This window comes from Panthera leo, chromosome B3 (genome assembly GCF_018350215.1).
Source record: "Panthera leo isolate Ple1 chromosome B3, P.leo_Ple1_pat1.1, whole genome shotgun sequence".
NCBI lineage: Eukaryota > Metazoa > Chordata > Mammalia > Carnivora > Felidae > Panthera > Panthera leo.
The window spans coordinates 19,469,791-19,496,140 of record NC_056684.1 but is presented as its reverse complement, the minus strand read 5'-3'; the positions used below and the strand labels follow the sequence as shown (position 1 = coordinate 19,496,140).

At 47.0% G+C, this 26,350-nt stretch overlaps 1 protein-coding gene across 2 annotated transcripts in view; it reads left to right on the top strand.

Moving 5' to 3' along the window:
- The window catches only part of PCSK6 (proprotein convertase subtilisin/kexin type 6), a 191,033-nt gene that overhangs the window by 100,926 nt on the left and 63,757 nt on the right, over window positions 1-26,350 (top strand). For both annotated transcript variants that reach the window (XM_042941191.1, XM_042941190.1), the window contains exons 8-11: window positions 5,775-5,987; window positions 9,773-9,873; window positions 14,399-14,502; window positions 16,422-16,539. In XM_042941191.1, the coding sequence (XP_042797125.1) occupies window positions 5,775-5,987; window positions 9,773-9,873; window positions 14,399-14,502; window positions 16,422-16,539 (536 nt within the window). The remainder of the gene's footprint in view (window positions 1-5,774; window positions 5,988-9,772; window positions 9,874-14,398; window positions 14,503-16,421; window positions 16,540-26,350) is intronic.

Genomic DNA, 26,350 nt, shown 5'->3' with positions numbered 1-26,350 from the left:
GTGAGGGAGAAGTCATTTAGGGGCTCAGGGAGGTGGCTCTCTACCATCCAGAGCAGAAGAATTTCACCTTGTCATAGAATGGCTATTTCAGCAGGTGCCAGCTGGTCACCCGCCAAGCCCAGGACTCTGTGCCTTGAAGCCTGACAGCCCCCAGCCAAGGTGGGCAGCCGGGCTCTTAGTCCAACTACCTGGCCTGTTAACCTGGAATGTGCAGGTGGAAGGGGTGTCCTGAGCCTGGGACCACCTGCCCATGGAAACACCCAGCTGTGGAGCTTCCTGCGTCCGTCACGAGCGTGTGCTAATCTAGGGCCTCCAAAGCAGGAAGGCCTGGCTTTTTGCCCTCAGTGCCAGCACACAGCCTAATGTGTTTAGGATTTCTTGGGTGGAGCCTCACCAGGGACTAAACAGAGCAAACATCCAAGCACTGGTTCTCCACTGACCAGCTGAGGGGAAGCAGAGGAAGCTGGCAGCCTTCTTCTCCTCCACCCACCAGGAGGCCCACCCACAGTCACTCTGTGATCATTAGTTCTGGGTCCTTGGGAGTCAAAAATGCAGGGAGAAGGGAAGGAGGGACTGGAGATGACCCAGTTCTTGTAAGCCAGGTGGTGCGGCAGATTTCTGGGTGAGGACAGCTTCTTGGAGCAGGCAGACAGAGTTGTGGTCAGTGTCCGGGTGGCTTTGGGTGGCCCAACAAGGCCCAGCCCAGAGTATAGGGTATGGCCTGGCAATGCTGACAGGGGTTTGGGCAGGAAGTCCAAGCATCCCTGGGTCAACATTCATACTTCTGACTTCTATTGGAGATGGGGGAGAAGGGCTGGGGAGGAGGGTGGTTCAAGTCCATTTTATTATTTGTGCTTTATAAATCTTTTTTTTTTTTGAAGTTTATTTATTTGTTTTGAGAGAGACAAAGAGAGTGCAAGTGGGTGAGGGACAGAGAAAGAGGGAGAATCCCAAGCAGGCTCCACACCATCAGCACAGAGCCCGATGCAGGGCTTGAACTCACGAAACTGCGAGATCATGACCTGAGCCTAAATCAAGAGTCAGAGGCTTAACCGACTGAGCCACCCAGCGCCCCTTATTGTTTATGCTTTAAAACATTTTTTTAAAGTCCTTACTTATTGTAACCTATGCACCATGATTAAAATGTGATTAATAAATAGTTAATGAATAAATCAAATATTATCAGAAGATTGTGTTAAAGGCAACCTTTCTTTGTCTACCCTCTGCCCAACCCCTGGCCCTGCCCCATAGAGGAGCCATCTTTTTTAAACCCTGTTCATTATTTCTTTCTTCTAAATAATATAACTTGATCGCTTTTCTGGATGTATTCAGTTTGGCCATTTTCTATTACTTTTTTGTGGAGTTTGAGCATTTATGTGTTAGAATGCTCCCAACCTGGCATTTGACCTTATGGTCATGCCTGCGACACCACACAGCTTCCTTTGCCTGCCCCCACCCCCCACCCCCGTAACTCCAAGAAAATGCAAAAGCTGCTTCTGTCAGGTTGCTGAGCACCTGAGCTGTGCCAGGTGCTGGAAGGTTCTGTGACCAAGTCAGCTGCTGCCTACAAGGGGCTGCCCGGTAAAAATATCTTATCTTCCCAGTACTCAGCTCCTACCACCCACTAGATCACATGGATCTCACTCTTGGTGACAAGTGGAACATCCTAAAAGTTAAGCTTAATTTAAGCTATAAACTAGTGATCACATTTTCTGTGTGGAAGACACTGCTTTGAATGGTGTTAATCCTAAACATGTGTTATTCTAGAAGATGATTTCTAAAGATCTGATGTCTTAGGACAGGGCCTCCCATTTCCTGGATAAATAAATGATTGTTTTCTTTCTTTTTTTTTTTAAGTTTTTTAAATTTATTTATTTTTGAAACAGTGTGTATGTGTGAGTGGGGGAGGAGCAGACAGAGAGAGAGAGAGAGAGAGAGAGAGAGAGAATCCCAAGCAGGTTCTATGGTGTCAGCACAGAGCCCGACATGGGGTTTAATCCCACAAACCATGAGGTTACGACCTGAGCCGAAATCAAGAGTCCAACGCTTAACTGACTGAGCCACCCAGGTGCCCCGAATTGTTTTCAAACAATTTTTTGGTATCTCAGTTTACTTGGGTTTGTGTAGACGAACCCATGGAGGACTTTGGAAAGCCTGGAGCTGCAGAGAGGGGCTCTTTGCATGCCGAATTCCGAGCAGCGTCAGCTTCATCAGGCTGTCAAGGGGGGGTGAGGAAGCTGCAGAAGGGACCATGTGGTTCCCTGTCATTCTTGTCACAGTTGCTTGAAATACTGAGGTCATTTCATTTTTTTTCAGTCATTCTGAAGTAAAATATATCATATAGGGAGCCTTAAATTGTAGCCGTCTAAAGTTGTCACTGAAAATCCTCCTAGAAATTTGGTGATCTCAAACCAGACCACATTCCCCCATCTGTTTTTCCTCCTCGGTGCCCCATTTGTCACCTACAGTCTTTTTCTGTCAAGTCTGACTTCATTTCTGGTGGACGATGTGGTTTGGAGACTTCAGAGACCATAATTTGGCATAGGGATGTGCCTAATGTCGGTCCTTAGGAAGCTTTACCCCTCACGTAGCTTGTCATCCCAAAGGGGAGATGCAACATGGCTGAGGCTGGAAAGGCTGGCCTTGCCCAGATGCCGGGCATTTGCTAGCCCTCAGGAACGGTGCTTCGGAGTTCACAGATGAACCCTTCACCTCCCAGGCAGGACGCTGAAATAGGTTTTGATCCAGTTGAGGTTGTGACTGTCCTGAACAGAAATGCAAGTTCATGGCTGGGGTTGAACTGTCATCTCCTATAACGTCTGCCCTGTAGCTTCCATGACCTGGGAAATGAACATGAAAGAGACAGCGAACACATCTCCCACACCTCAGATCTGGGTATTTTCTCCACCTCACTTTCACTTTCTTTTTAGGAGACTTTTCAGGAAGGAGAAAGGTTTTTGATGCCTCGACACCTGAGAGAATGGATTGTTCTAGGAGTAACTGTGTGGTGTTAGGTGGAATATATATGCCTTTGGCACTTTAGGCCCTTGTTACCCAAAGTGGAGTCCAGAAGCAACCACGCGGGCATCACCTGGGAGCTCATTAGAAATACAGAATCTTGGGGAGCCTGGGTGGCTCAGTCAGCTAAGCATCTGACTCATGATTTTGGCTCAGTCCTGATCTCGTGGTTTGTGAATTCAAGCCCCACATCGGGCTCTGTACTAACAGAGTGAAGCCTGCTTGGAATTTTCTGTCTCCCTCTCTCTCTGCCACTCCCCTGCTCACTGTCTGTCTCTCTCTTTCTCAAAATAAATAAGCATTTTTTTAAAAATAAAAAAAAAGTAGACTATTTTAAAGAAATACAGAATCTCGGGGCTCCCCCTAGACCTGCCAAGTCTGAGTCTGCCATGGAGCAAAGCCCCCAGTGACCTGTGTGCATGCTCCGGTACGAGGAATGCTGTGTGGAGGCATCGTCTGTGCTTCTGGAACAATAAGATTATAGGCCCCACTTAGCAAAATGACAGTGTTTCATAAATAAATAATCCGCATGGAATAAAGATCGGCTCTGATGGATTAAATACCTTTTTATTTGGATTTCCGTTTCTTTGAACTAGTTTCAAAGAGAATTACATACAGACACACCCATTTCTAAGGTACTTTGCGCCTTTCTTCCAGAAGGTTGACCTTTGGCTAAATGTGAGTAACCTTTCTGTGGAGCTCATGGCCATGTGGACAGGCCCCCCTGGGACACGTGGAAAGTGGAGTGAGTGAGGCAGCTTTGAGCAGCGGGATTGCGTAAGTGTGAGGGACCTTCTGTGGACTGTGTTGAGAGCCTCAGGTTGGAAACTGGAGGAAATGTCAGAGTCATGACAAATAGGCACAAAAGGGCAAAGAACTATAGTCCACTTGGTCTACAAAGTGGAACGTCATGGGGCTTTCAGAGTAGTTGGATCTACTCAGCCTGGGATGGACTTGAACTCAGAGTGAGCATAACACCCCCTGAGTCAGCAGCAAGGCTTCAGTTGGACTCTATGGGGATCACAGAATTCCGTTGCAAGTTTTCTTTGAATTGGCCAGTTGTTGGGCGTAAGTATCAATTTCCTCCCACTTATTTGGAAAGAAGGGTCCTCGGCAAGGACACCAAAGTTACCGGCCCTGTGGGTCCAGTTTCACCCACATGGGTGTTGGCACTGCTCTCTGGGGCTGGCTGTGCACCACCAATGGGTCCAGCCACTTGGGCAGAATGGTGAGCTCTGTCTTGGATTAATTCATCTTTAGCTGGTGTTTGTGACTTGGTTGGATCAGAAATCATTGCTTCTGTGGATGTGGGATGGAACAGAGCTGCAGGAAGCTACCCTGACCACCACTGCCTCTCAAACACTTGCTCTCGTGTATGCGTTCCTAAAAATAAAAACCTAGGTACAGGTGAAGTGCTGGCCTTGTCTGGCATTGACCATCTGACTGCTTTAATGTGGACCCATGGCGGGGACCCTGGGAAGCCCTCATAAGATGGCCATGAGCAGCCAGGGCATTCTGGACCATGACCCTTTTTACCTATTCAGTCCTCACCCAGAATTCACAGTCCCACCCCCTCTTTTCAAAAATTAGCTTGCTCTGGAGCACCATGAAGCATCTAACTTCAGCACAGGTCATGATCTCATGGTTCATGGGTTCGAGCCCCACATCAGGCTCTGTGCTGACAGCTCAGAGCCTGGAGCCTGCTTTGGATTCTGTGTCTCCTCCTTTCTCTGCCTCTCCCCTACTCATGCTCTGTCTCTCAAAAATAAATAAACATTAAACAATTTTTAAAAATTAGCTTGCTCTCCAAGACATGTGCCTTTTCCACTGGGTTTTTAAGAAAATTCGCCCTCTGCCTCATAGGACCAGCTCTTTCGGTCCAGAAAAATCAATGTTATAAATTCAGCCATCAATTTTTCATCTCAGTAATATTGCTCTTTGTGATGATCGGACATTACGATGGAAATTACAGGCATGGCTCTGGAATAGAACAGCTTGTTTGAAGGCCCTTGATTTTCCCATGAAGAACAGAGAAGTCTTTCTGGGCCATCTCCTCAGTGCAATCTGTGATTCTGCAGCATTAAGCCTGTCACCACAGGCAGAAGTGCTCTATTAAAATAAAACAGGAGGGATGCCTGGGTGGCTCAGTCAGTTTAGCATCCTATTTTGGCTCAGGTCATGATCTCAAGCTTTGTGGGTTCAAGCCCACTTCGGGCTCTGCGCTGAATGGCTCAGAGACCGGAGCCTGCTTCAGATTCTGTGTCTCCCTCTCTCTCTCTGCTCCTCCTCTACTCATGCTCTCTCTCTCTCAAAAATAAATAAACATTAAAAAAATAAAAGAATCCTTTAAAATAAAACAGGGGCCCACAGAACCATGTCCTTGGTAGCTTCATACAATCTGAATGCATCCTTTTTTTTTAATGTTTATTTACTGTTAAGAGAGAAAGAGAGAGACAGAGCACGAGTGGGGGAGGGGCAGAGACAGAAGAAGGAGACAGAGAATCTGAAGCAGGCTCCAGGTTCTGAGCTGTCAGCACAGAGCCCGACGTGGGGCTCAAACTCGTGAACCGTGAGATCATGACCTGAGCCGAAGTTGGATGCTCAACCAACTGAGCCACTCAGGCACCCCTGAATGCATCCTTCTTAGACCCTTGGAAGGGACATTCCAAGGGAAGGACTCCAGGCTGGTGTGAGACCCACTCTTCAAAGTTGTAGCTGCCGGGGCTGACTGACACCTTGTTATCCTTCCTGTCTAGGGTCGGCAGGGCCTGGGCTCCATTTTCGTCTGGGCATCTGGGAATGGCGGGAGAGAGGGGGACCACTGTTCCTGTGATGGCTACACCAACAGCATCTACACCATCTCCGTGAGCAGCACCACCGAGAACGGCTACAAGCCGTGGTACCTGGAAGAGTGTGCGTCCACCCTGGCCACCACCTACAGCAGCGGGGCGTTCTACGAGCGGAAAATTGTGAGTCCTCTTGGCCAGGTGGACAGCTTAGGATCTGCTCCTCCAGCCCTTTGGGGACAAGTTTCTTTTCCCCTGAGGCCAGTTTGTGCTGGCTCCCAGGGTACCAACCTCCCCCATCAGCGAACTGGTTGTACCTCGAGGGAAACCCCAGTCCCTTGGCAACCTTCCCCAGGCCCTGCCTTTCTAATTTTTGCACAAAATACCGATTAAAACCCTCTCTGGCTTCAGAGATCTAAAAATAGCATTTAAGAATGGGGTGCATTCTCAGCACTGTGCCTCCTTTTAGCTCTCTAAATTTCTGTGGTCACATCGCTTGGGATCCAGCTGACCGGTTCAGTTTCAACGTGCCAAAGAGAGGACGGGAAAGTCTTGGTTTTATACTGAAACATTTTAGAGATCTAAGTGTTCTTCCAGGCCATCCTCTCCCTAACAAAAGGACTTGCCCCAGACCCTTCAAATTGAGCACTGGTTTTTCTGTCTGTTACTTTCACTTCAATGGACATCAGTGTGATTTCTCTTTTAAAAAGTGTTTCCGTTTAGCATATGGGTGGAATCCGTGTTTCTTTTTTCCCTACAGGCTTTCCTGCTTTAAGAAAAGTAAAGAGGGGGAGGATTTTGAACTGAAATTAATGCAGAATTCAAATGCACAGTCATTAAGTTGCTTTTTAGACGTTTAAAAAATGAGACCGTGGAGCTGGCCAGACACGGTTTAATTTGAAAACAAGCTCACTAGCATCTTTTTTATTTCTCCTGCTGCTTCATCGCATCTCGAGAAATTATTTGCAAATTTATTTTTAGGTTTTTCTGCGGGAGCACACAGGCTCCCTGTTCCCCACTTTGCTCTGTACCAGTTGAAAGGTCAGCCACGGCTGTTCCGCCACCAGCCTGGCAGCAGCCCGGGCTAGTTAACGAAGGTATTAATTTATTTTCCTTTTCTACTGGAGCACGTGCCCCTGGGACAGGCGGCCGAGATTCTGCACGGTGTCCTGTTCGTTTAGGAATCCAGCTTCATTTGAACACGGACTTGCCGGGGTCTTGTTAAACAGGCCTGCTGGCTGGAGGCGTGTGGGGTGGAGACTGGGTCATTGAACGCTTTGTACCAGAGGCTTCCTGCCGGACGACCCTGTCTCTCAACCCTGGGAGCAGGGCTTGCAGCTTTATTTGCTTAATTAATCATACTGCGTGTGCACACACCTTAGCTACAAAAGCCTTGATTCTTTTTTCTTAAGTCCCTTCTCTGAGCCATAACATGGGTCAGAAGGGTGTAGTTAAGAGGATGGTAAAAGAGAGAGTGAGTCAGTTCTTGCTCTGGACTGGAATTCTTCTCTGAGAGTATGGACGGCATTTTTTGTTTGTTGTTATTATTGTTTTCAGCTCAACTAGAGCCAAGTGTTTGCTCTGAGTCCCCTTAGAGAACCTCCAAGCTCTGGACTTTTGGCAGCTTGCTGTCAGCTGGAAATCAAGGCTCTGTCCCATCCGTGCCCTGTAGTGAATGCCAGGCAGCATTTGCCTGGAGGGTGGGATTGCCTGGTGCTGACACGTGACTCTTTATACATGGAGTGACACATAACGTGAGCATCTCTTACTCAATTATTCCTTGGCTCTTTCATTCGCTGAACATGAGCAGAGTACCATGCACGACATTTGGTCTCAGGAAGGGGGACCTGCCTGACTTGGTTGAGCCATCTCCTCCCTGTACGGAGGACCCACTGCTCACTCCCCAGTAGCCCTTTCTCATGGGCCTCACCTGCTCTTGGGAGCTTGGCCTCCTGCCCAGATGCCCTCAGTTTCCCTCACGGGCCACCATTGTAAGTATGTTTCAGGTGCCAGCTGTGACTTTCACCAGAAACCTTATAAAGGATGTGGCATTGTGCCCATTTGCAGATGAAGATCCTGGGGTCAGGGAGGTTGCATCCTTGTCCCTACTTCCCTACCCTCAGCTGCCCTTCCTAACGTTAGGTTGCCTCAGTCCTGCTGAACAGGGAGGGAGGAGCAGGCTGGTCTCTGCCAGTGTTCCTGTCCAATCCTTCCTGTGTGTGAGAGAGAGACAGGCTAGATCCTGTCTGGGTGATTGCAGCCCAGCCGGAACGTGAAGAAGGAAGATACTCTGTTTGGGAGAGGATCTGGATTGTTAGCACTAGGGCAATTCATGCTTCAGGGCTATGCAGATCGGCTACTAGAGGCTTGCAGTTGGTGAGGCTATCAGTTTCCTATTGCTGTCGTAACCAACTATCCCAAACTTAGCTTAAACAGCACAGATTTATTATCTCATAGTTCGGGAGGTCAGAAGTGCAGCAGCCTCCACGGAGTCTCTGTTCTGAGTCCCCTGAGGCTGAAATCCACGTGCCTGCCGGGCTGTGTTCCCTTCCCGAGGCTCTAGTGGGGAGTCCATTCTGTGCTCGTTCAGGCTGTTGGCAGCATTTACTTTCTTGTGGTTATAGGACTGAGCTCCTGTTTCCTGGTGGGCTGTCTGCTAAGGGCTGTTCTCAGCATCTCCTGGCCGCCCACATTCCTTGGCTTATGTTTCTCCATCTCTGTGTTCAAAGCCAGCAATGATGGCTTGGGCCTCTCTTCTGCCTCATCTCTCTGACACATTTTTCTGCCTCCTTCCACTTCTGGGGGCCCTTGTGATTACACTGGGCCCACTGGCTAATCCAGGATATTCTCACTGATTTAAGGTCTGCTGATCAGCAACCTTAGTCCCATCTGCAGAGCCCATGGGGAGTAGCTTGAGGGCCAGAATCCCATCTAGCACAGCAGGTGTGGCACAGCCCAACCCAAATCCGGTGATTCCCTGGTGCTGCTTCCTCATTTCAGCTCAAAGGCAAGGGGCAAATCAGGCTGTGTGCTAGTGGGGCCCAGAATCAATCTCCCCACCCAGCTGGGAGTCAGTGCCTTAGAGGAAGGCATGCGGGGCCCCCGCAGTTTGCTGAGTCAGCTTTGCCTCCCCAAGGAGAAGGGCCAGCTTCGTGGTCCCGTACAGCAGGCGCTGTGAAGGTGGAGAACTCGCTGGGTTCGTCCGCTCCTACAGATAGAACTGGGTGCTTTGGGACACAGTCAATGATCTAAGGAGGATGTCTTGGTGGAGAGTGATCTGTGACCTTCTATGACTGACCTCTGATCTTCTGACTAAAGGCAGAGATGCTGTCTGGGCCACCTGGGCACCCCCCCCCCCCCGCATGTTTCCAGCTGCTCTGAGGTCAGGGGTGACTTGGGGGTCATTCCTGTGGGCTAGCGCAGGTGGTCTCACCATGGGGACTCTGCCATGGAAGGCCCTCTTTGTTTCATTTTGTCTTACCTTTGTGTCTCAGCACGCACACCTGCAACAAGGAGGTTATGCAGCTTCCAGCTGTTTGTCTTGCTTCCAGCTGTTTGTATTCCATCTCCCTTGTCTCCTGGTTCTCAGGCTGTGATTAGCTCATCCCTGCAGTGGGTCAGTGTTTTACATATGCGAGCAAAGCAGATTAGCAGGGAGTATCTGACACAAAGCTTGACTGCAGAGGGGCGCCTGGGTGTCTCAGTCAGTTAAGCATCTGACTCTTGGTTTCGGCTCAGGTCACCATCTCAGGGTTCCGGGTTTGAGCCCCATGTCGAGCTCTGTGCTCGTAGCACGGAGCCTGCTTGGGATTCTCTCTCTCCCTCTCTCTCTCTGCCCCTCCTGCCTCTCTCAAAATAAATAAACATTAAAAAAAAAAAAAAAAAGCTTGGCTGCAGAGATATGAATGCATAGTGCCTCTTGAGTAGCTTCCGACATCTGGGAGCTGACTTAGCCTCTTGTCACCCAGGTCACCACGGATCTGCGCCAGCGCTGTACCGACGGCCACACTGGGACCTCGGTTTCAGCCCCCATGGTGGCGGGCATCATCGCCTTGGCTTTAGAAGCAAAGTAAGTTCCCACTTGTCTTCTCCTCTTTTCCTTTGTTTTCTGTAAATTTTTAACACAGTAAAACACTCATAAAATTTACCATTTTAACCATTTTTTTAAGTTTATTTTGAGAGAGTCAGAAACGTTGCAAGTGGGGGAGGGGCAGAGAAAGTGGGAGACTCCGCCTTCTCCCCCGTGTCCTCAGGCGGTCTTCCCTCCATCTATGTGTGTATCTAGGTCCCAGTCGTACTGGATTAGGGACCCCAATCTTATAAGGACCCCAGTCGTATTGGATTAGGGCCCACCCTAATGATCCCGTTTTACCTTAATTAGCTCTTTAAAGACCCTGTGTCTCCAAATACAGTCACATTCTGAGTATTGGAGGGAGGGCTTCAATCTATGAGTTTGGGAGGACACGATTCAGCCCGTAGTACTGCCTATAACCCCTCCCCCAAGCTCTGGCAATGACATTCTACTTTTCCTCTCTATGAGTTTGACTGCTAAGCAGCTCACATAAGTGGAATCATACAGGATTTGACTTTTTGTGACTGGCACACATGGCACAATGTCCTCAGAGTGTATCCATGTTGTAGCATGGGTCAGGATTTCCTTCCATTTCAAGGCCATCCTTAAGGGACGTGAAGAGATCCCTTCCCTTCTTTCCTTTTTAAACATTTTTTAGTATATATTTTTAAGTTTTTTTATTTTTTTTTTTGAGGGGGGTACAGAGAGAGCAGGAGAGAGAGAATCCCAAGCAGGCTCCATGCTATCAGCACAGAGCCTGATGCAGAACTCGGTCTCATGAAACTTGAGATCATGACCTGAGCTGAAATCAAGAGTCGGATGCTTAATGGACTGAGCCACCCAGGTGCCCCTCCTTCATTTCCTTGTTAAAGCTCACCGCCTCCTGCCCTTTGTAGGGCCACAGAGAGCTGGGTGGGCCAGAACCCCAAGTCTACCTCCCATGCTGCGTCACATACCAGAATCCCCCTTCAGGCGGCCACAGGCTGATCTTTATAAACTTTAGTTGATAAATTGATAATGCAATGGTGACATTTCATCTGTCATAAGCCAAATAAAACTCTAGGTTGTTAGTGTCTGGATGGGTCAGAAAGAACATGCAATTATGGTGTCAAAAACAGATTCAGTTAAGGCATCAAAACTGGCTCGGAACATGCCAGCCATTTGAAATTGCCAGTTGTAGATGAGATTTTAAATTATTCAAAAAAATCACATTTGGGTTGCTTCAATCCTTACAATTGTGTATGTTTGCATGTTGATTCCTACGAGGCAAAATGGCATACAACTCAAATGCTACCAGTTTAACAGAGGAATAACTAAATATTTTCGATTTGCAGGCCAAAGCACTGGCTTCTATGTCCTGAGGCTCTTTAAAAAAAAAAAAAAAAAAAAAGCAAACAACTCTAAATAATTACTTACTTGTGTGGAAAGTGGCATTCACATACTTAGCAATTCATTGTTCTATATTTCCTTCCATTCTTTATTGGAAACATGCAAGGAATTTTGTTAGTCAAAACTAAATAGAAAGCAAGCTTCATTTCATGCCAGCTTGTCTCATTAAACTTGGCCTGTGGACACATGAAAACTCTCATCTTCCTCAGTATTTTAGATGCTCCTCAGAAGAGTACAGGTGGCGAGTCAAGCAAACTTGAAAACAGCATCAGCTTAAGGGTGCCTGGGTGGCTCAGTGAGTTAAGTGTCTGACTTCAGTTTGGGTCATGATCTCATTTTGTGAGTTCGAGCCCCACATCGGGCTCTGCTGACAGCTCAGAGCCTGGAGCCTGGTTCAGATTCTGTGTCTCCCTCTCTCTCTGTCCCTCCCCCGCTCACACTCCATCTCTCTCTCAAAAATAAATAAATATTTTTAAAAATTTTTAAGAAAGAATTTTATTGAACTGAAAAGAAAACAGTGTCAGCTTTGAGCATTTAAGCCTGCAGGACCGGTCAAGGCAGGGACGGGTTGTAACAAGGGACCCTGCAAGCCTGAGGTGAGGAGATTGGAGACGAGGCCAGCTCACGTGTCCAGGGAGCAGGCCTGCTGCTCACCTGCCTGGCATTGCCTTCAAACACTGTTCACTTGTAGGTAGAAGGCGTCAGGGCAAAGCCAGATCGTCCCAGGTGGAAAAGGCCTCAGGGGGTCAGGGAGGGCCTGTGGACAGCATGTAACAAAAATGAAGAAAGACCCGCACGTGTAAGAATTGTGCATAGGTCATCCTGGTTTGTGGCAGTCTTGGGACTTTCCATCAATCCCTTCTTTGTTGAAAAACATTTTCAATGCCATTTCTTAGTTGTATTTTTCAGATGACTATATTTGTGATTTTGGTACCAGAGTCCAAAATAAAATGGAAGTCCTTATAATGAGATGGTTTCCTTTTTTTTTTTTTTTTAAAGTTTATTTATTTATTTTGAGAGAGACAGCATGAGAGCAACAGAGGGGAAGAAAGAGAGAGAGAGAGAGAGAGAGAGAGAGAGAGAGAGAATCCCAACCAGACTCCACACAGGCAGTGCAGAGACTGATTTGGGGCTTGAACTCTCAAACCATGAGATCATGACCTGAGCCAAAATCAAGAGTCAGAAGCTTAACCGACTGAGCCACCAAGGCACCCCATGATCGTTTCCAATAATGTCCCTTTCTGCACCCATTCTGTGCTGCCCTGAACTCTGAAGTTCATGCTTCCTGGCTATGCTGAACTCCTGGGTGGACTGGCTTTAGCCATCCTTGATAGGATGCCGACATGAGTAGTAACATGTCAGGTCACACAGGTAACAAAGGCTGTGGCCCCACCCCTGGCTGAACTCTAAAGCCTGTGCCTGTATGAAGCCTTGGGCCACATGGAGCCTCAGAAACCCCCTTGAACTATGAGGTTGGCCACGGGGCCTCAGGAGGGGGAGTGGATATGGGGCAGAGAGCCGAGCAAAGACCTAGAAACTGGACTAATGGACATGGCTGGGGGAACATGGCCAGGAGGCCAGTGAGGTCATTGGCACAGTGGCAAGAACATGCTGGAGAAATCCCAGAAGCCTGGGGCTAGTGCCTGGAGAGTGAGCCCCAAGGGAGGAATCTACTTGTGCCCCAAGACTCAAACCACAGTGAGGTCCCAGTGGACAACAGACAAAGAGGTGGAAAAATAGAATGGTTCAGCCACTGTAGAAACCAGTGTGGTGGTTCCTCAAAAACTTAAAGATTTACCATGTGATCCTATAATTCTGCGGGTGGGTATCTACCCAAAGAACTGAAAGCAGAGACTTGAAGAGCTCTTTGTACACCCATGTTCATAGCAGTGTGACTCACAATAGCCAAAAGGAGGAAGCAAGTCAAGTGCCTACTCAATAGATGTATGGATAAACAAAATGTGGTCTATGCAAACAATGGAGTATTATTCATCCTTAAGAAGGAAGGAAATTCTGACACCTGCCACAACATGGATGAGCCTGGAGGACATTATTCTGAGTGAAATCAGCCAGTCACAAAACGACAAGTACTGTAGGATCCCATTTATATAAGGTTCCCAGAGTCGTCACGTACATAGAGACAGAAAGTAGAATGGTGGTTGCCAGAGGACTGGGGAGGAAGAGGAAACGGGGAGTTAGTGTCTCATGGGGACAGAATTCCAATTGGGGAAGATGAAAAAGCTCTGGAGATGGATGGTTTGTGATGTATGTACAGCAATGGGAAAGTACCAAGGACATGCACTGTACAGAGAAAAATGGTTAAGAGGGTAAATTTTATGTTATGTATATTTTTAAGCACGCACAAAGAGTGGGTGATCAGGAAGACCATTGTAACCACTGTGGGCTAGGGCAGGCACTGGTCAAGAGGAGGGGTGCAGACTGTATTTAAGACAGCATCTGTCTGCGACCTGGTCTTAATGCTGTGGACAGAGGGGGTTATGAGAGAGTATCATCTATCATCGTAAGATGGATCCTGGTTACAGAGGCATTAAAAAGGTGGGACCATGTATCTTAGACTCAAAAAATTCTGATCTGTGCATTTTTATTAGTGGGCATGTGTTCTTTCAATGAGATGTTTCCACTTTGCACCAAAACAAATATATTATAAATTGGGAATTACTAAACTCTCAAATTATAATTGGTAGCAGGTGGATCTAAACAACGACAGGGTCTGGGAAGATGATGGCTTAAGCATGCTGTCATGCACCACAGCCATTTACTCATGATGAAGAATAGGCCCCCTCGTACTTGTAAAATAAGGAGGTCCCTCTCTCCGCTGCCACAATTTCCTCTCTAGGCCTTGAGCACTCAGGCACACCTTGGTAGCAGGGCTGGGTTTTTAACGCTAGGGATTTTAGGTCACCCGTTGCACTATTTTATCTTAGGATTTAATCCCTGGAAACCATTCTTCACAAAGAGGTTATAAAATAAGCCCTTGCTGAGGAATGGAGTCTTCGGGAATTCCTTAAGTCCCCACTCGGGGCTGGCTCCCGTCGTGCCACAGTGGATGGTCCTGTGCAGCCATTGTTTTGACCTGTGTGGACTTCAGCGGTCTGTCATTGTGTCATTGCAGCAGCCAGTTAACCTGGAGGGACGTCCAGCACCTGCTGGTGAAGACATCCAGGCCGGCGCACCTGAAAGCAAATGATTGGAAAGTCAACGGTGCTGGTCATAAAGGTGCGGTGGTGGCTCCTGTTGGGCTGGGCGGGGACCAGTCAGCCAGTCCTGGGGGGCCCACTGGGTCACCTGCTGGAATCTCTATTAAAGGGTTGACAGGAGCTTCTCAAAAAGAATCCCCAAATGACCTTGATTGTGTGTCACAAGAGTGAGACGTATGTAGCTAGAGATTTAAGGATGGTGTTCTGGGACCTCACACTGACATTAAGGAAAAAAACCCAAGATCGGTAGAATTCAGGGTTCCCTAAACATCATGACTTTTCCCACATCCAGGGACCACCTGTACCAGTATTGGTATAATAGTTCTCTTTAAATTGACTTGCATTTTTTTTTTACATAAAGAAATATATTTTAGGGGCACCTGGGTGGTTCAGTCAGTTAAGCCTCGGACTCTTGCTTTTGACTCAGGTCATGATCTCATGTGAGCTCGAGCCCTGGTCAAGCTCCAAGCTGGATGTAGAGCCCACTTAAGATTCTTTCTCTCCTTCTGCCCCTCCCCTGCTTGTGCTCTTTCTCTCTCGCTCTCTCTTTCAAAAAAATATATTTTTTAAAAGGAAACTTTATTACATCTAGTTAAACACGGGTTTGGTGTGTACTTTTATTTTTTCCTAATGCACATCCAAGCAAATCCATGACTATTAAGATAAATAAATAATATTTATTTGTGTGCCACCTAAGGGCAGCTTGCATTCTTAGTCCTGAGTAGCAATACGATTTTGAAACTGGCCCTCAGTTTCCTTATGTGTACAATGAGGACCCTGAGATAGCTATGTAAGTTACTTTCTAACTATAAAACTTCTGTCTGTGTTATAAAAGTAACTCCTAGAACAGCAAGGCTTCTTCCCCCGATCCAGCCTGGGACAGACATAGGTTCCATGAAATCAACCTGCAGTCAGGGCTTGTAACCCAGATACATGGAGCCTCTTAAGCAGATAATTATAGGACTGTGCCATTGGCTTTGTTTGTATGGCTTCTTACCAGAGATGCTTGAAAAAGATTTCCATTCAGCCATGGTATATTAGGGAGGACTTTTTCTCCTTTCCTGAAGCTGAGGCCCAACTATTTCGACACCAAGCCTGATACTACTAGTATGTGTAAAATATAGGGCAAGTGGTGTTATTGTGAGTTCCAAGGGACATTCCTTTTAATAAGAAAGCCATTGATCAGGCAGGCCTAATGCATCTTTGTTTTGCAGGAATGCTGGTGGTAGTCGTGTGCTGTAACAAGAGCTGACCTACATTTCAATGTTGGCCTAATTAAATAGGAAAATAGATTGTATCTAGTTCTTGACCTTGCCTCTTAAATTAAACTTTGAAACTCTCCTGCCACGGCCAAATTAAACACTGGCTCAGGCCAGCTCACAAGTGCGCACACCGTGCCCCTCTCCCCAAATGCCGTGGGAGGTTAGCAGGCCAAGAAGATGGCAAAAAAGATGGCCCTGCTTTCTTGTTTATTGCACATCATGGTCGCGTGAATCAACGGGTTTAAGGCTTTGTTTCTCTTGTCTGGTTCATGATTCAGGGAGCCCAGATGCCGATGAGTCCCTTCACTATACAGAAACCCAAACTTGTCTCCCAGAAAGAAAGTAATAGGTCCGAGTAGGAAACACTTCTTTTCCTACTCAGCACCGGAGTGGGCCACATTGGCTGGCCCGCACCCCTGACCTGAAGGAGTACAGACCAGGGAGAGGGTAAAGTGGCTGGGATCTTGGAGCAGTCCTCAGAAGGGCTGGTCCTGCGGCCCGGGACTTCCAGGTGATGGCCCGCACCCTTGCAGCCACGGAGTGACACAAGTGGTCTGTCCCGTGGCAGTTTTGGATCAGGTGCCCTGCGTGGGAGCCAAGTGGAGTGTGAACGCAGAGCCTCGCTCCATTCCTGGGGGGCAGGATGAGGCGGGGTCTGAAGGCTCTGTCTTTCCAGTTAGTCATCTCTATGGATTTGGCTTGGTGGACGCAGAAGCCCTCGTCACGGAGGCGAAGAAGTGGACAGCGGTGCCCTCCCAGCACATGTGTGTCGCCACCACAGACAAGAGGCCCAGGTGAGGCTCAGCGCAGGCACCGCATGGCTTTTCAGGAACGTCGGTGCCGACGTGACTCTGCTGCCAGGTTCTGCAGGGGGAGGTGTTCACACACGCAGTCCCGTGCACGTCGGTGGGCATAGAGCGTGCATAGACGTGTCTGCGTTTTCTCATACGGATTGTTGAGCTGGAAAGGAGTCACTTAACTCATGACCGTTTGGAGGTATTTTGCTGTCAGTTATGGTTTCTCCTCTTGCTGCAGATTGCCCCATGGTGGGGAGTCAGACCCATGGCCCCTCGTGTGGGAAATTCTTACCCAGGATACTTAGCAGAGCTGACCGGCCCAGCGATCAGCCCTGCCCACTGGAGCAGCTGTGATGGGGGTCGTCTCTATCACCTGGGAGCCCTAGCTGCAGCCCAGCCCACAGTGTGACTTCCTCAGCCCAGAGCAGGAGTGGCCGTATCTCCCGCTTCTCTGTTGCAGAAGGGGACTTATTATCCAAAGCGCAGAGCGCTTTTCCTCTGCTTCACTTTTATCTGGACTTGATAACTAACATTCCTAAGGTTTAAGCACCAGGATTTTTTTTTTTAATTTTTTTTAACACGTATTTATTTTTGAGAGACAGAGTAAGACAGAGCACAAGTGGGGGAGGGGCAGAGAGAGAGGGAGACACAGAATCCAAAGCAGGCTCCAGGCTCCTATCTGTCAGCACAAAGCCTGACTCTGGGCTTGAACCCACTGACCATGAGATCATGACCTGAGCCAAAGTTGGACTCTCAAACCAACTGAGCCACCCAGGTGCCCCAAAGCACCAGGATTTTTTAACAAGCCTTGAGCTGTAGGACCCTGGCTTTGTCTCTCTTGCACGGTTAGGATACTCCCGGTGTCGCCCTTTGTAGTGACTTGCTCTAAATCAGATGCATTCATTCATTGGAATTTTTGTTAAAAAAAAAAAAAAAAAAAAACAGCCACAGAGTAAATCAGATAGCAAGAACCCTACTCCATCAGGAGAATAAATCAGATGATTCTTCTGAATTCTGCCATAGCCACTCTACTTTTTAAGGAGGAAAATGGTGTTTCTCTAGGCCTCAGTATCTGATAAAGAATGGAATGCTTTTTTTTGTTGTTCTTAGCTGTAACTATTTTATTACCTTTGGGAAAATGCGTGTTTGGAAAAAGACATGTTGGAGTGATCAGAAGTGACCCTTCCTTTATCAACAAATACAGATCACTCCCTTTGATACTGCCTCTTCTTTGAATGCACCTACCTCTCAAAAAAAAAAAAAAAAAAATGAATGCACCTACCTCTCAAAAAAGAAAAAACAAAGAATGCATCTACCTCTCATAATGTGTTCCTCTGCTAGAAAATGTTGAGGAAAACACTTCTCGCTGCTGCCTGGCATACGGGAGGAATTCAGAAAGTATTTGTTGGATGAATAGCCATGGAAGGCTCTTTTGAGAAATTACATCTGCGTCCTGCTGCTAACTGTGGACACTGACAGCTTGGGTGACCCCTCCCAGGCCTGATAGGCGAGGCGGCCAGCGGCAGGTCTCAATCTTGACATCTTAAAGCATAATTTTCCAGATCTGGGCAGCCTTAGCCTGTCAATTCAGAAGAAAGCGAGAGGTTCTCTGAGATAAAGAAGGCCTTTTGCTTTCTTTTGTTTTGCCTGTTGGAAAATGCCCGGCACGTGGGGAATCAGACTCCAGGTCAGGTGACGCTGGGCACCTGGGAGCTGGGTCCTGCTCCGCGAGGCCACTGCGTCCAGGCTTACTTCTCTCCCACGGGTCTCCCCATCAGGGCGGCTCCTGAATGAAGCATTCTTCTCCTGCCAGAAATAGTTTTAAGATGGTAGAGTGGTGCCTAGGTGGCGAAGGGTTGTTTTTATTTTTATTTTATTTTGTTTTTTAAATGAAAGCACACAGAGTCTAGACAGCATAGGTTGAGGGAAACAGCCAAAACATACAGTGTGACATTGTTCCTGTCCTTTGAGGGAAGAAAGGACTCTGCGAATTCCAACAGAGGGGAAGAATCAGACTTCTGTTTCTGAAGAAAGGTCATCTTTACGTGTAGCGGTTTCAGGCTCTTTCTAGACTTTTCAGCCAACCGGCCATCCCAAGCACTTGCTTAACTGCACTCTCAACTGTTCCCAAGGAGATAAGGGCCTCCAGATAGAGAAAGAGAGAAGAGAGAGGAAGAGGGGGAGATTTAGAGAGAAGGAGAGAGAGAGAAAAATATTACTATGTGGAAGGGACCTTTGGGCTTTGTCTCCTGGCAGAGAGCTCCAGCTTACCTGTCAGGGTCTCTTGAATCAGGGCCACTAAGCACCCCTGAAGGTTATGGCCAATTTCTCTCATGAGGGTTCTTGTCTAGCTTTGCCCAAGCTTCTGGAATCACTTGGCTTACAAATTAAAGGGAAATGTTCCCACATACCTATGTTTCCCTCTCCCTGTCAGTCCCCCTTCTCCATGGTCTGGCTCTCCACCAAGAGAGCCGTCCACTCTTGTGGCCTCATTCTGGTTTCTCCTTCTCGTGGTGGAATCCAGGACTCTCTGAATGTCCCAGAGTTGGCTTTAGCTGCTTCCCGTGGAGAAAAGCAGAAAGTGAAAGAGAAAGAGAGAGAGAGAGAGAAAGAGAGAGAGCCTCTTTATCTGGCCATCCCATGCATACCTGGGTGCAATGTAAGTGATACATTTACCTCTTTCCTCTCGGGTAGAAGGGAAAGGCTGCCCTAGTGTGATGAAATTCAGAGAACTGTATTCATTAGGAGCAAATATGGACATCCCAGTGGGGGCTGTGGCCACATCTGCCATTCTACAGTACTGTCGTATGGGGTGCTGAGTCAGAGGGCCTGGGTGTAGATGGTCACATACTGGGGCAGGAATGAAGTGCATCTAGGGACTGTGGGGTTGGGAATTTAGCCTGTCTCTGTCTATATCCCCCTCCTGAGAGAGAATAAGAAGTCCCCAGGAGCATGGAGAAGGTCAGGGAGCCTGCCTGGAGATGCCAGGAGAGAGGGGACCACAGGGGTGGGGGTGGTAAGAAACGAGAGGGGCCAGGCCTCCTGCTCCAAGGCACAGCCAGATCTCACTGAGCCATCTCTTTACAGCCTGTCACCCCCCCACCCCAAAACAGACTGAGCCCCCCCTGAAACAGACACTATGGTGTCTGACTTAGCTCTCCAGCACCCACAGAGCATCATAAAAGCTGTCGATGAATGCTAAATCTAAATGCAAGGACAAGGGGAAAATCACTTGAACTTGACAGCTACTTTTGCAAAAGAGAATGACTTTTGACATTCAAACACATTCAGGAGAGATCCTTGCTTAGTCTTGGGCACAAATGGTTAGGACTTTTCTTCCGTTAAAGGAAGGTACAGAGGACCATGACCTGTGACATTGCCCATGCAAAATTATTTAACAGTCTTTGTGTCTGGGGCACCTGCACAGCACAGTCAGTTAAGTGTCTGACTCTTGATTTAGGCTCAGGTCATGATCTCACAGTTCATGGGATCTAGCCCCAAATCAAGTTCTGCACTGACAGTGCTAAGCCTGCTTGGGATTCTCTATCTCCGTCTCTCTCTCTGCCTCTCTCTCTCTCTCTGCCCCTTCCCTGCTTGCGCTCTTTCCCCCTCTCTCTCTCAATAAGTAAATAAAAACATTTTTAAAAATCTGTGTGTCAGAGTAGGACAAAATTGATATTTTTATAACCTTTCTAAAAGCAAAAAAGAAAATCAAGTTCAGTATAATTCCTGTGAATGAAACAAAAAAATAAAAGGCCCAGCCAGTAAATATCTTATTTGACCCTTAGGATGTTTCTAAGCCAGCACTTCTTTGTGTCTTTAAAACTCAGGGCTGCTATGAAACATTTTATGTCATCCCTGACTCTCTACTCCTTCTGGAAAGACAGCAACAATAGCAGAATCTCTTAAAGGATTAAGACATTATCTACTCATCTTTTGTTTTAATAGGTTTGGAAGGTTACCATCTAGAGTTTACAGTGTAGTGTGGCTTGTCTTTTATCGAAAGAACTCACACACCCAAAAATATATTTCAGTCCCAAAGGCTTTGCATATTAAAGATTATCTATAGACCAGACCATATATTTATAGATGTTTGAGAATTAACTATGGATGGGGGCGCCTGGGTGGCTCAGTTAGTTGAGCGTCTGACTCTCAATTTCGGCTCAGGTCATGATCTCACAGTTTGTGAGTGTGAGCCCCGCATCAGGCTGTGTGCTAATGGCGCAGAGTCTGCTTAGGATTCTCTCTCTCTCTCTCTCTCTCTCTCTCTCTCTCTCTCTGCCCCTCCCCCCTACTCATGCTCTTTCTCTCTCTTTCAAAATAAATAAACATTAAAAAAAAAAACAAACCCCTGGGACGCCTGGGTGGCTCAGTTGGTAAGGCGTCCGACTTCGGATCAGGTCATGATCTCGCGGTTTGTGAGTTCGAGCCCCACATAGGGCTCTGTGCTGACAGCTCAGAGCCTGGAGCCTGCTTTCGATTCTGTGTCTCCCTCTCTCTCTACCCCCCCCCCCCCATGCTCAAGCTCTGTCTCTCAATAATAAATAAATGTTAAAAAAATTAAAACAAAAACAAAAAAAACCCTTATGTTAAAAACAATTAACTATGGATTAACCACATACTATTTCTCCTTCTCGTATTTCATGAAACTAGACCACACGGGTTGGTTACTTTATCACAACTCTACCTATAAATACATAGATAAGCATAATGGATAATGATCAGGACCTTACTGTGTGCCAGGCATTGGCCTAAGTGCTCTGTGTGAGCTCACACATTCAAAACAGCCAACAAGGGTGTGAAGTGTGGGGACTATTTTTATCCCCATTTATATATTGAAGGCACTGAGGCCCTAAGGAGTTGAGGAGTAGCCTGGGGCTGAGAGGTGGAGGGGCTGAGTTGCCACCCCAGGCTGCCCGTCCCCAGAGTCCACCTTGTCCCCCTGGGAAGGGGCACATCACAGGGACTCAGGCGGGACCGAAGCAAGCGGAGTGATCTGCACGTTCTCCAGGAGAGAGCTTGCTTCTCTTCCTTCTGCATCCCCAACCGGCTGGGCACACTGGCCCTGAGGACAGAAGGCACCTTGGCCCTGGCCAGTAGGAGGTTCCTCCAGCCCTGAGCAGTTGCCAGCACCCCAGAGGCCAGGCCCAGTTGTCTTGTCGGCAGCAGCTTAGCTAGGCGAGCAGGCAAGGCCACACAGCCGCTATGTCCTGATGAAGTACCCGTGTGGCCATGACCCACATCGGCCCAACTTCAGGACCCTTCTGTGCTGTGGCGCACAGCCTGGTTTGGCATCTTTTTTAAAAGCTAAAAGCCCCTCTTACTCTGACCTTTGGTCTGCCCTGTCTATACTGTGCAGATTGCCCACACGCCCCGCGTGGCACTTCTCTCCAGGGCATCTAACTGTGTGCACTCCTAGATGCTATATGAGCACCCTGCTTCTGGCTTCTTCCATCAGGGCATGGCTGGTATCCTAGGAAAACTCGTGCTCTGCTGTCCTGCCCTGGTGGGTGACCATACCTGGGTCCTCATATTTGTCCTGGTTCCTGACACCCCTTGAGACACTGGTGAATATTTGTAAGCTGCCTATTATCCTACAGCCCTTGACATTCCAAGCTTATTTTTTGCCACAAACCTGTTCCCCCCAAATTATAAATGCAACTTACTTCAAAAATTCGTATTTGAGGGCACCTGGGTGGCTCAGCCAGTTGAGCAGCTGACTCTTGATGTCGGCTCAGGTCATGATCCTAGGGTCGTGGAATCAAGCCCCATGTTAGGCTCTGCACTGAGAGTGGAGCCTGCTTTAGATTCTGTCTCTCTCACCCCCTCTGCCCCTCCTCCACTTACACTCTGTCTCTCCCTCTCTCTCTCTAAAATAAAATAATGAATAGTTTTTTAAAAAATTACTATTTGAATTCAAATAATACAGCCAGTTCTCAGTTAATGTTCTATGAAGTCACCACAAACACTGACTTTGCAAATATAGAACCATCGCTTCTAAGAGAAATACAGGGTTAGGTTTGTGCAAGCCTCTGGCCACAGCATTTTTGTCAACTGATCCATACATCACCTTGTTTTATGTGTGTTTCTGTTTAAAAAAATTTTATTTACTATGTATTACTGATTCATTAACACCGGACTCAAGGCCAACAGCACTGTAACTCCTTCCTCAATGAAGCTCACCCAGCACACGTGTTTTCTCTGCAAGGCACATCACAGCTGTCCAATGCTTAGGAACCAGACAGCACCTCAGCACTCTGCTTGGGGGCCATTTTAAGCCATGAAGCCACCAACCAAAGGCACAAAAATATGAAAAACATGGCACTAAAAATAGATCACAAGAAGGACATTTGTTCACAGTATGAGAACTGAAAACAAAAGACAGAGTGTCGCCTTTGTTTGGCCTCAACTGGGAACGTGTGTATCTGGGCAGCTCAAACATTTTGCTGTTCTGCATATATCCACAAATGATCACAAAAGCACAAGTATTGATTTAGGCAAATTTCACGGAATCGTGAATAATGGGAAGTGACTGTATATCTTATTGTCTTTTTCACTCCCCATCAGACTGAATCTTAGAGCTGGAAGGAATGTTTAAGGCCAGCTAATTTAGCCCCTTGTTTCATACAGGGGGGGGAGAAAAATAAACGTAAATTTAAACACTGTGTATTAAAGCACCTTACAACTTAATCATGAACAGCATGTCTAGATTAATGTACTGGATTAGTCTCTTTTTCTTTTCAAATTGTATTTCCAGCCTAAGTGATGTGCTGTGGTTTCATAATCAAAAGCAATTTCATCTAAGGAAGACCTGAAATGTAAGCTAATATGAAAGAATCTATCTATTTGGGATTCTGTGACCATCCTGCCAAGAACGTTCATCCTAGAACATATCGTAGATCTAAAAAGTGACCCAGAATTTTTTTACTGTCTACGTTCAGATACCTCTGTGCCCTCCAACAGACCAAGTTGCTTTCCCACAGTTTAGTCTAACAGGAATGTCCCAATTAACCCCCCTCTACTCCAATATTACCCTTTAGAAGGTCTGTGAAAGGGTTACTGGTTGACCTTCCTTTTTTGAGAGAGAGAGAGAGAGAAAAAGAGTGTGTGTGAAAGTCAAAGCAGGGGAGGGGTAGGGGGGTGGGAGGCACAGAGAATCTCAAGCAGGTTTCATGCTGACAGCAGCCAGCCTGATGAGGGGCTCAAACTCATGAACCCTGAGACCAGGACCTGAGCCAAAGTCAGACACTCAACTGACTGAGCCATCCAGGTGCCCCTGGTTGACCTTCCATTGTAATGGTCATCAGCCCAAGACAGATTCCAAATACAACATGGGGAAGGACCAGTCTGCCTTCCGATTCTGGTAGGTCTCCCACTCAGCATGATCTCAGAATTGTCTAGTGAGGAGCTGGGCCCAGCTCGCTTTGCCCACCCCGCCTCCAGCCCTGCAGCTTGGTAAGGCAGCATTGCTCTGGAAATGCTCTGCACCAGAGCACAGATCTGCCCTTGTAGCTGAGCTGGAGAGAGGTCTTCAAGGTGGGAGTTAGAAATATTGGCTTGGGAACACCTGGGTGGCTCAGTCGATTAAGCATCCTACTCTTAGTTTCAGCTCGGGCCATGATCTTACTGTTCATAAGATCGAGCCCGGTGTCCAGCTCTGTGCTGACAGTGGAATTCTCTTTCTCCCTCTCTCTGTCCCTCCCCCACTCATTCTCTTTCTCTCTCTCTTTCTCAAAAATAAATAAATAAACTTAAAAAAACAACATTTAAAAAAGAAAAAAGGAAGAAAGAAAAAGAAGAGGAAAAAAAAAGGAAAGAAGAAAAAAAAGAGAGGAAAAGAAAAGAAAAGAAAAAAGAAAGACATACTAGCTTGTAGTATGTTCCCAGCCAGGGCAGAAAGACAAGAAGAACAATGCAGGGTTTCCACTGGTAGCTACCAACCTCCCCCTCTCCTTGCTTTCCCTGGCCATTTGGTGTGTAGGTATCCCTCACTTTTCAAAAGTTCACCTTACACCACTTGGCTTTTATGAAAGTCTTAGACCTGGAAGAAATATGCAGAGGATTTCTGCTTTTCCCAAAGAAAGGGCAGAAAGCGAAAATAGCATTCAGTATTGGTTTTGCAGCGAGCTGCTATAAAGTCATTGCACACCCTAAGCAGCAATAGTGGTGCCCCCAAACTCCTTCCCCGGGGAACTACACCCAGCATCTCAGCATCAAGCAGTCACAGCTTCGAACTGTATCTGTGAGCATCTGTGCTTTATCTCCATTTATTTTGTGCATCCATTAGCAGGACATTTCTTAAGGTATCAGAAAAACCTAAGAGAGGTGATTTGGGGGTGGATGGGGCGGGGCGTCTGGGAGTCCTCACATGTTTTTCCCATATAAATTAATGGTAATTGCTTCTTTGCTTAATGCCTTTGCTCTCAGCTTGAAAAAGATTTCATAGGAACACTCTACTTTCAGACAGCAGGGAAAACCCATACTTGAAAATATTTATCTTTGGCTCTGAATTTTACTGTGATGCTATCGGAGTCCAAGCATTGTGATTTGGTGAGTGCCTTGAATTTATTAAAGCGGATTTTGTTTCTACACATTTACAAGATGTTAGATGCTATTATACACTGGAGAAAAGTTCAGAGGTCAAAGGTCAGGAGGCACTAGGAAGTTATTGTCAAGACTGCTCCACCCTCAAGAGAAGGGAGCTGTTCTCGAGACTTGAGGATAAAAGGAGAACATCTGGAGTATTAGTAATTAAGTCTGAAATGTGGTTCAACAGGAAGTGACAAGTCTGTCCTCAGAGATCTTTTCAAAGTAGGACAGTCTCCATAGTTTAAATATCTATCGCTGGGTCTGGAGATAGGTCTCTTGGGATTTTTTAACTCCTTGGGTTCTTTTAGGGCCCTTGGGGGATGGCCTTGCATACACAGACAACAATTACAGAATTTAATCACAGTGGGACGTTTTTAGTTATCTTGGGAACTTTAAGGCCTTTCTAAATCAGTTTTCATGGTTAAAATACAATTTAGCTGTGTTCGTGTGACAAATATAACGCCCCCGCACCGTTTAAACTAAAAAATACACAGCTTTGCAGTCCACTTGCATTTTCTGTGTTATCTTTGAAATAACTGTACGATGGGGAATAACTTCCTTTTTTCTACCCATCAATGATTTCGCCTTCTGCATAGGAGTTAATCCTTACAGAGTGATGGCTTTTGATTTTCAGCTTCCCCATTTCTACTTGGAGTTTCTATCTGAAATACAGAAAAACTTCAACTTGACTATCCTGAAACATTTTAAAGCCTCCCCCTCACCTCCCTTCTCTTTATAGGAAATGTAAAAGCCCCTGATTTGGAATATTAGGTTATTTGTTCCAACAAGAACAATAAAAGGTGGGGAAGGTTAACTTCAAGTAAGGAGGGTAATGCCTCGTTGTCCTTGAGTGGATGTCCTGGGCTCCCCACCCTTTCCTAGAACTTGCAGAAATGAGGAGGTCTGATGGCCTGTGACAGTGTGGGTTCATACAAACTGTTATAATTAGCCTTGTTCCCCAGAGAAAGGGACTCCTTGCCCCCCCCCCCCCCCCCCAGGCAGTGGTAATGTCTTAAGTTTGAAAATCTAATCAGGCTGGGCTTTAATTTCCAAAGGAAGGAGTTGTGGGCTGCCCACCCCCAGCCAGCCACCCTGCAGGCAGGGGCAAGGTGGCCTCCGGGCATTAGAGCAACCAAGCTTTCTGACCTCTGGGGTGGCCTAGCAGCTAGAGTCCAGTGGCAAGAATAAAAGTGTCAAATGCAAGAAGCTTTCATAATCT